At 38.4% G+C, this 10,364-nt stretch overlaps 1 protein-coding gene across 1 annotated transcript in view; it reads left to right on the top strand.

Annotated features, from left to right (window-relative positions):
• eef1e1 (eukaryotic translation elongation factor 1 epsilon 1) overlaps positions 1 to 6,472 on the top strand; it is a 20,232-nt gene extending 13,760 nt beyond the window's left edge. The window contains exons 3-4 of the mRNA XM_061965458.1: positions 5,461 to 5,556; positions 5,985 to 6,472. Of these exons, the coding sequence (XP_061821442.1) occupies positions 5,461 to 5,556; positions 5,985 to 6,128 (240 nt within the window). The 3' untranslated portion in view covers positions 6,129 to 6,472. The remainder of the gene's footprint in view (positions 1 to 5,460; positions 5,557 to 5,984) is intronic.
• Positions 6,473 to 10,364: the final 3,892 nt, after the last annotated feature.

Here is a 10,364-nt window from a genome sequence, read left to right on the forward strand (position 1 = left end):
ACCTGGCTAGCTAGGTAGTGGCTAACGTCAAGCCGCAGTCTGCAGTGTTTTAGCTACTTCTAAATCACTAATCATCGCCTCCATGGCGACAAATAAAGTAAGTTTCTTACAAGTATCATCCCTGCAGGATGAAGAATAGCTGAACATGTTTCACTACACATGGGTGGATCTACACCTGACATCCACTGACCACAGCATCTATTAGTAGCTGGCGAAAATGTAAATTATTGATGTGACAGATGTAAACAGAGGTCACAACACCGGAAGTATATTACTCGAGGGGGCGTGGCTATAAGATACAGTTGCCAGATGGGAAAAGTTTTCGGAGTTCTTTGCATGCATGTTATAGAATTTTACTTTACATTTTCAATTATAATAATGTTAGTAAATTATCTACTAAAAAAAACCAAAAGTTTTGTGGTACATAACATGGGACATGAAAGTGTCAAAAAGACAGCCAAAAGAGGTTGGTCTATGAGAATCATTTTAACGGTAAAATATAGCAGTGTTTCCCACACATTCATTTATTTGTGGCGGCCCGCCACGAAAGAATTACGTCCGCCACAAATGGATTTTTCGGCTTTTGACTCGCTCGACCGCTCATAAAAGCAATGGGACTCTGTCTGTGAATGTACCTTGTAGTTACAACTCCGGTGCAGTAGGTGGCGGTAGCCTACTATGCATTGTAACTCCGCCAATAGCACTTAATTCACCTGGTGGGCCAGAAGAAGAAGTAGAAGAAGAAGACGGCGGAGTAAAAGAACGGACCGACCGGATCAAAATACGAGGGTAATATAGGTTGTAGGTAGATAAGTTATAGCTGCATCGCTCGCGGCTCGTCATATATTTAACGTTAATCCGCGATTTCACCGAGCGTTTCACTCACGGTGAGCAGCCTGACGCTGCTTCATTAACACCGCCGCTGTTGTCACGTCACGTGTTACCATACCAACGAGCTAACGTGTCCAGGTTATAACCCTGTTGTCAATAAACACACATGGAGACTGTGCTTCAGATACTGCATTAATAATGAAGCTAAATTGTCCACTGTCCACTGCAGCATGTGAATGCAATGAAAAGAATAAAATCTGAGCCAACCAGCTGTTAAAATGTTGTCCAGGTTAATGTTTTGGCCATTAAAGGCCCTTCATTTCAAGATTTCAACTGTGATCGGGCTTTAAACAGGTGGCTGACCTGTTCAGATGGGTGTAACTCAGGGGTGCTCACACTTTTTCTGCAGGCGAGCTACTTTTCAATTGATCAAGTCGTGGGGATCTACCTCATTCATATATATCATTTATATTTACTTATTTATGAAATATATGTTTTTGTTAACAAGTTAAAGGTGTTTAATGATAATGCAAGCATGTTTAACACATATAGTTAATATTGTTAATAAATTAAAGGTGTTTAATGATAATACAAGTATGTTTAATACATATAGTTAATATTGTTAACAAGTTAAAGGTGTTTAATGACAATACAAGCATGTTTAACACATATAGTTAATATTGTTAACAAGTTAAAGGTGTTTAAAGATAATACAAGCATGTTTAACACATATAGTTAATATTGTTAACAAGTTAAAGGTGTTTAAATATAATACAAGCATGTTTAACACATATTGTTAATAAATTAAAGGTGTTTAATGATAATACAAGTATGTTTAATACATATAGTTAATATTGTTAACAAGTTAAAGGTGTTTAATGACAATACAAGCATGTTTAACACATATAGTTAATATTGTTAACAAGTTAAAGGTGTTTAAAGATAATACAAGCATGTTTAACACATATAGTTAATATTGTTAACAAGTTAAAGGTGTTTAAAAATAATACAAGCATGTTTAACACATATAGATTCCTTTCTTTCATGAAGACAAGAATATAAGTTGGTGTATTACCTGATTGTGATGACTTGCATTGATAGGAATCAGACAGTGGTGCTGATAACGTCCGCATTTTCGAATGGAGGAGAAAAAAAGTCCTCCTTTCTGTCCAATACCACATGAAAGTGGTTGGTTTTTGGCATCTTATTTGTCCAGCTTCTGTACTCCTTTGTATACACTTTACAAGAAATACATTGTCGGCAAACTCCGTAGCTTGCTAGCTTGTGCACGGCAGCTTTCTGAGACTCTTATTTTGTTAGCGCAACTGTGCAGTCGGTCTTTGGAGTTTTGACAACAGGTACGGCGCCAGAGTCTGTTGAAATAAAGTGTTTCTGGCCTTCCTGTTGGTAATTTTAATGAGCTAAATATGTACATAAAGTGTTGTACTTATATTCCAACTCCGCGTTCTTCTTGGTCATCGCCGCTGCCGCTGCCGCCGTCACCCCCCGCCCCCCGACCACACCACCACAAATAGATGCCTGTCCTGTGGGAAACACTGTATAGTGTGGAAATGCCCCCAATTGCAGGAATTTTAGTCTTCATTTTCAAAATTTGTATGGCAGCACTTCGTGCCAATAGACATTTTCCTCTTTTTTTTTTGAAAGGATGTTGTTCACAAGCCTGAAGTACCGTATTTTTCGGACTATAAGTCGCAGTTTTTTTCATAGTTTGGCCGGCGGTGCGACTTATACTCAGGAGCGACTTATGTGTGAAATTATTAACACATTACCGTAAAATATCAAATTATATTATCTAGCTCATTCACGTAAGAGACTAGATGTATAAGATTTCATCGGATTTAGCGATTAGGAGTGACAGATTGTTTGGTAAATGTATAGCATGTTCTATATGTTATAGTTATTTGAATGACTCTTACCATAATATGTTACGTTAACATACCAGGCACGTTCTCAGTTGGTTATTTATGCGTCATATAACGTACACTTATTCAGCCAGTTGTTCACTATTCTTTATTTATTTTAAATTGCCTTTCAAATGTCTATTCTTGGTGTTGGGTTTTATCAAATAAATTTCCCCAAAAAATGTGATTTATACTCCAGTGCAACTTATATATGTTTTTTCCCTTCTTTATTATGCATTTTCGGCCAGTGCGACTTATACTCCGGAGCGACTTATACTCCGAAAAATACGGTATATACTGTATTTATTTGTCTATGTAGTGCACGCGTCTAGGTGCATAGAATAGTGCCGTCCCCTGGCCCACATATTCTAAAACACTATTGCCAAAATGCGAGGTGTGTCGTACTGGATCAGTGCACACACACTAGCCAAACTTAAGGCAGGGCAGGTAAAGTGTGTTCTGGTTTTAAAGATGATTCACACATCATCATACATCCAATATATCACACTAATAATGAACAGAGGCGCTGTGATGCGTGACCAAGATAGCTGCGGCTACTTTTTCAGGCTTCTGATGGCTAAAATACACAAGACAGCCTGTGAAGGTGTTTTAATTTGGAGAGTCCACTCTTGTGGTTGGTGATGTATTTTAACACCTTGCAGTAGTGAATGACAACAGCTATAGATTAAGAAAATGGAAGCTACTTATGTAAACTCCCTATCCAAGATAGATATAAAAAGTCATTATTCTACTTAGACAAATGTTCTCTCGATCCATTTTGTTCAGTGTTCAGTGATAAACATCTTTACTTCTCCAACCTGTATGTGACCTTAGTGCTGGGCAAGAGGAGCGTCAGCACCGCCTCTCCTCAGATGCTCGACTGGGCTTTAGCTGCATGGCTGTAGGCTACCAAGAAAAAAACAGCAATAATCTGATGGTGGAAGTCTGCAGTCTTCATGCCTTGTTTGGCATCAGCCACTCTTGCCGCACAATAACTCCATTTGCCCCCAAGATGCTCCGTGTGCATGGAGAGCTCCCCTTCGCAAGTGCTAAAGATACCCCCCGTGCCCTCCCGCTCCCCCGGGACCAGCACTTCCGTGCACGACTTTGGCCTCAGAAGCGCACGACGCCGCCTAAGTTTAGTTGATTAGATATGCAAAGCGAGAGTTGGAGTCATTTGGCAGCGGAGTAAACAAACAGCCTGTTTAGTGTGGCATCTGTGCTAAGTCGCCTGTCAGTGCTCGGGACGCCGTACCCCCTCAGGATATACATCCCATAGCTCACACGCCAACGAGTATCCACTGCATGCAGCCGTACAGATATATAGGTTAATGAACCTGCTGTCACGCACTTTTCTTTTTAGCTCTCAGAATACATGATCATTACCTTTTTTATCAAAATAAATACTCTCAAATAATCCACAGAGTAGAACCCATAGAACGCTCACCCAGATAAATACATTTATAATGTCATAAAAATGTAATAATTTTAATAAAAATAAGGGCCCTGGTGGTCTAATGGTACACACGTCAGTCTTTCGTGCAGACATAGCGGGATTGATTCCCTGCCAGGGCCATTGGATATGTCCACTCCAGGCCTGGATAAATGGTAGAATTGCATTTAAAAAAACTAAGCCAAACAAATCATGTGATTGACTGTACTCTGCATCCACATTGCAGGTTAGTAGTGGTGATATCTCTCTGATGATTTGAGTGCATTAGTTTTTTTTTACAATTCAAAATTCTACATGTTCAAAGATTTTGGAGAACATTTTACAAAATATTGTGCACCATTGTTTGTTTATACTGAAGTACTTTACAATAATAATGCAGCTAAGTTCTGCTCTTACATATTTTGCCATATTTTTCAAATAGGACATGTTGTTTTAACAGCATAAAATAATTGTGCCCGTCATTCTCAATCCTTACTGGGCATCTCGAAAGTATTCACAGCACTTCATTTTTTCCACATTTTGTTATGCTCCAGCCTTATTCCAAAATGGAATACATTATTTTTTGTCCTCAAAATTCTCTATACAATACCCCATAATGACAATAGGATTTTTTATTTTTTGAATGAAAACCAGCGCTTCCCATTCAACCTGATGGTGCTTGAGAGGTGCTGCAAAGAGGAATGGGGGAAACTGCCAAAAGATAGGTGTGCCAAGCTTATGGCATCGTATTCAATAAAACTTGAGGCTAATCGCTGCCAAAGGTGCATCAACAAAGTATTGGGCAAAAGCTGGGAATACTTATGTACATGTGATTTTTTTATTTTTTATTTTTCATAAATTTGCAAAATAAGAAAAATTACATTGTCATACTGGAGTATTGTCTGTAGAATATAGGAAACAAAATTAAATGTATTCAATTTTATTTTGGAATAATGCTGTGACATAAAATATGAACAAACGTGAGGCGCTGTGAATACTTTCTGTATGCACACTGCACAGTATGTCTTTCTCTTTCATGTGTGTTTTAAATTAGCTAGTCCTCTATTCCGCCTATAAAACCCACCAAAAACTCTGTCGGCATCCCAGTGAGAGCATTGTAAGTGTGAATGATTGGCAAAAAAATAGTGCTGTTCACTTTGAAGTAATTTTCAAAAATACTTCTGAAGTAACAAAAACCCTACTAAATACAGTGAAACAATATTGCACATATGTCTTACAAATTTAATGTGTGCATGTTTTTTTTTCTTCTTCCAGGACCTCAACCTTTACCTGCAAGACAAAGTTTACATGGCCGGCAACTACTTCACCTTAGCAGATGTGCTCATGTATCATGGAATTCACCCATTAATAGTGAGTATTTTTGTGTACACAGTAGTTATTGTGTTTAATGTTACTGTTCTATCAGCTTCAACCCCACCACAACTTTAGTCTGAAGACACAAAGAGGAGATCACGTGTTGATGTCAGTGAGTTTAGCAGAGATGGATGGTCGTCATGCCTACGAGGCATACGTCACTTTTAGTTTGGACTCGGCGTGCCTTTCAACCTTAGGCACGTCGGGTCTAACCGCTCGATCTTTTAATGTTCACTTCACGCACAAGGAGATCTCACCATCATTAAGCCCGACTGATGATTGGAAGCGAGGATGTCAAGTTTAAAGACTTTACAAAATCCAGCTCATTATATCCCGATCCCAAATTATAGTAGGCTTACACTCACCTTTGCCAGTCTGTGGTTAAAATGACATCACTGTTCCCGCTCTCTGTCTCTCGCACCTAGGCTGACTTGACCCTGCAGGAGAAGGAGCACTACCTAAACGTAACGCGGTGGTTCGACCACATCCAGCACCACGCCGGCATCCGACACCACCTCCCCCCGGTAGTCGTGCTCAGGAACAGGATTTACACCAGTAAACACCACTGAGGCTCCAACTGTTATTAATGAAGGAAAATTGGCAACATCAGGATTCCCAGTTAAGATCTTTTTCAGTTATTTGCCACAATTGTAATTGTATACTTTTTTAAAACCAGAATAAATCAAATAAACGTGTTGAGAGGTGTCATAGGATTGCGTCTTAATAATAAATCACCATTGCTGACATCCTCTCAGTCCTATTGTAACTATTTAAAATAATCTGCAGGCAAAAATATTAGTTTTATTGGTGTTATTTGTTTTATGTGTGTGTGTGTGTGTCGTTTCGCAGAGAATGCGGTGTGATGACCAACCGATACATTTGCTGCTAACTTAATAAAAATGTAATTGACAAATTAACACTCATTGCCTATTTTTGGTGTTGTTTAACTGGCAAAACACTTCTACTATACACTTATAGATGTCGCTGGGTCAACGATAAACAATAAATCAAACAAGGAATTAAAAATGAACTCGCTAATTTTGCCGGCATTGATAAATCGTCTTTCGCTTTCAAACATGGTGCAAGAGGGTTCACTCTGCGTCGCTCTCATTATCTGCATTTATTCAACAGCAAAATGAAATGAACAGAGTCAATATTCTTGTAATCCACAATCTTGGTCTTTGGGGCTGCTAGCTTACACACACAAGATGCACCCATGCGGGTGAGTAACACCGCAAGGTAACAAAAATTAGGAAGAAAAAAGATGATTGCAAAACCAAATGGTCTGGGAATATTTCAGCATCAAACCGAATAAGCAAGATGAGCCAATCAACACGGACAAATTAACCAGTGTGCTGAATTTGTTGGAAAGGCAACAAAACAAACCACCCAGTTTTTACAACTGGGTAAAAAACTGCACTTAGAGATGTACAATTTTTGCGAACAGAGATTGAGAGTCCATTTTATTTTGTTTGTTTACTTATTTAGTATAATTAAAAGTTATTGACCTTCTAATTACAATGATAAAAATAATATTTTTATTGCATTAAAATGGGTTAATTGCATTGTTATATATTATCATTACATTAGTGCTTAATTTGCTCTCAATATATGCTGAAAATTATATTGTTTGTCGGATGTGAGATGTGGGACAATGTAGCAAAATTTATCGGTCCAGGCCTCAGTCAACACCATTCTTCTGCCATTTCAACTGGAAAAAGCAGGCACTACAAGGTGCTAGTTCCAATTCCTGGTCAGCGGAGTTTTAAGCATGGCAAGCTAATGCGGTTAGCAATGGCAAAAATAAACACACACTAACTCTGTTGTTGTGTCTGGCAGTTTTACACTCCAGGGTCCCCTGTTTGCTGCAACAGCCACTTTGTGTTGCTGCCCTCATTCTCCTCTTGAATCAACAGACACATTCTAAGATGCAAATACAGGAAAGCTGCCTCCATTGTTTGCTAGCAAGTCTCACTTTGACCGATGCGTTCAATGCAGCTGTGAGTTCACAATATTCTACCATCTTGGTTGTATGCATTAATTGTTTTCAGGCATAACTCGGATATGGCACCAGACCATTTTTTGGGGTGGGGTGCGCACGCTCGATTGCCTCACTTTGTGTCACTTCCTAGGCACCAGTCATGTGGGCAGCAGCGAGCAGTCGAGCATCAGCCCCAGAGTCAAAAGATCAGACCGAGGCTCCTCGCAGTCCCACTAAGCACCGCTGTTGATGCTGCAGGCCAGGGAGAGGGCAGCGGGCTCACCAGCTGCCACACACATCCAAGCCAGCCAGACCAGGCTAGCCGAGCCCAGGCCGCCCTTGGGCGACAGTCAGCCACTGTGTGTCACTTCAACCCTCACACTCCTGCAGGGCATCTTGAGGAGAGAGAAGGACGAAGGAAGGAAGGCGTCCATGGCGAGAGGAGAAAAGAGCACCCAGAGGCCAAGGATCTTTTCTTGATGTGAACAATGATCCGTGCCCCCAGAAGGTGCAGGTTCTTAGTTAGAACCAATGAAGGTATGATTGTTTTCTCTGTATTCTCATTGCAAATGTTCTAATACTAATATTGTCCTTTCTCTGCCCCTATGAGACGCACGACCCCCAGTACGTCGAAGGAACTTATGACCCCTGCAATAGAATCCAGTGTGTAGATGTCATGGTGAATTAGGTTTTCTTAAATCCACCCAGAAGACGAGCATTGTTTGGGGGGAAAAAAAGATGTCTGCCAAACCGCTTGCCGTGTGTTTGTGGTGAAGTGTTATGAAGAAGATGTAAGGAAAGGGAAAATAGCTTGCAGTCATCCAAACAAGGCCTTGTGACTCGACAGGACAGTTTGCGGTGTTGGGAGCCATTAAAGACGCCTTTGTCTCCTCGCTTGTATTAACATTTAGCGGAATGCTGGGCTGTCAAGATTGTTTGCCGCAAAAGTTGCCTCCGGACACATTTTCTAATTAATTAGTGTTTCTAATGATGCCATGATTCCTTGTTTCTCTGCATATAAGATGAATAATACGCTTAATGCAGGCTATCTGAGTTGAAAGTTAATTTTTTGTCTTTAAACCAGCTATGGTAAATGATTTATCTCTAATTAAATGTAATGACATAAATATTTACTATGCAATTTCCGTACAGTCCTTTATCAATAAAAAGGCAAAAATAGTATAAACCTAGTTTATAATTTTTTGGGGGGGAAAGCTCTTAAATGTTTGGGGTTTTTTTAAGTGCTGCAATTATTTGTGTTTGATTGTCATTGTGCATAATGCAAATATGTCATATTTATGACAAATACAGACTTATTCCAAAATATACATACCATATCATTCAGTTTTGTAACAACATTAATGAACATATGAATTGCTAGAGATTTTTCATTGTGTTTACTTTCAAAATTAGGTAAAACATGTTTTTTTCCATCATCAGAAGAAGTCCTCTTGCCATCCTGTCACCCTCTGGACCTCTCAAGACCACGGGCAAAAATAAAAGCCCAATGATGAAAACATCAAAAGTTGCTGAGGTAGAGTAAATATGCAAAACTGTACTTTTATTTATTTAAGAATATTTTTGTGAATGAAGGAATTTAAGTAGACAGATAAAGTTTGCAACAAAAAAAGCACAACAAAACCCGTAGACATCTGCGAATAAGAAGCATGCCCAGAAATGTTGGCAATGTCATAACTTTAGGACAAATTCCTCTAAATGTGCCAAAGCTGCAATCTATTGGGATCATGATTTATGAAAGGCTTTTTTTGTTGGATGAGTTTAGCAACCACCCTCCAGCCCAATTCTTAACCAAGACATTTATTAAAGTATAGCTATGCATCTGTCTTGATCAGTGTTTTTTAATAAATGGTTAAACAAATCTTAACTATAATTCCAATGTAAAATAAAAGCACCTATAGCATTGCTATATAGCAAAAACAATAAGTAAGAAAAAAAATATGAGGACTAATAAAATCACAGAATAAAATAAAAATAATACCACTTTTAAATAACATTTCCAAAATAAATATATACTAGTAAAATGTCAGGTTTATTGGAGTGATTTTAATAAAGAAAAAGATCACTCGTGGAAAACCATGCTTTTACCATGGCTTGCAGTAAAAGGAAATTACATAAATATATTTTTCTAAGTATTTGCACAATTTTAAGATCATTGGGGAATCCGAATAAGCATATACAGTTGTCCCTTGCTACATCATGCTTCAAATATTGCAGTTTCACTACATCGCAGAATTTTTTTGGGAATATTTTTTAAAGTATAATCTAAAAAAAAAAAAGGTTCTAAATGAACCATTTTCAAACATAAAAAGGGCTCAATAAACTAAACTTGTAAATTTTTCTTTGGAGATGAATAAATATCTATCTAAAAATATCCACACTAACATACTATAAGTCACTAGATGAGACCAAACAAATCTGTGCCCGCTGTCCAATATTAGCCAGAAGTGTTCTGTAGCCACTGATTGGCTCAGCCTCAAGCAGCGTTACGATATGGATTAGAAGACTGTGAATGTGACTAAAGGGAGTTATTTCATGTCTACAGGGCTCTCATAATGTTAAAAAACATATTTAGACGGTCGTAAACTGTTTTTTTAATCTTTTAGCTATGAAAATATTTGATTTGTAATTAATAATTCCTACTTCATTTATTGCGGTCAACCAATTAACAGCGATAAACGCGGGAAGGCTCTATTACATAGGTGTCAAACTCAAGACACATAATTTTGTGTTACCTGTGAAAGAAAATTTTGAGGGGAAAAAAATGTACCACATGCATTTGCGCATCTTCTAAACCAGTGGTTCT

This window comes from Nerophis lumbriciformis, linkage group LG07 (genome assembly GCF_033978685.3).
Source record: "Nerophis lumbriciformis linkage group LG07, RoL_Nlum_v2.1, whole genome shotgun sequence".
NCBI lineage: Eukaryota > Metazoa > Chordata > Actinopteri > Syngnathiformes > Syngnathidae > Nerophis > Nerophis lumbriciformis.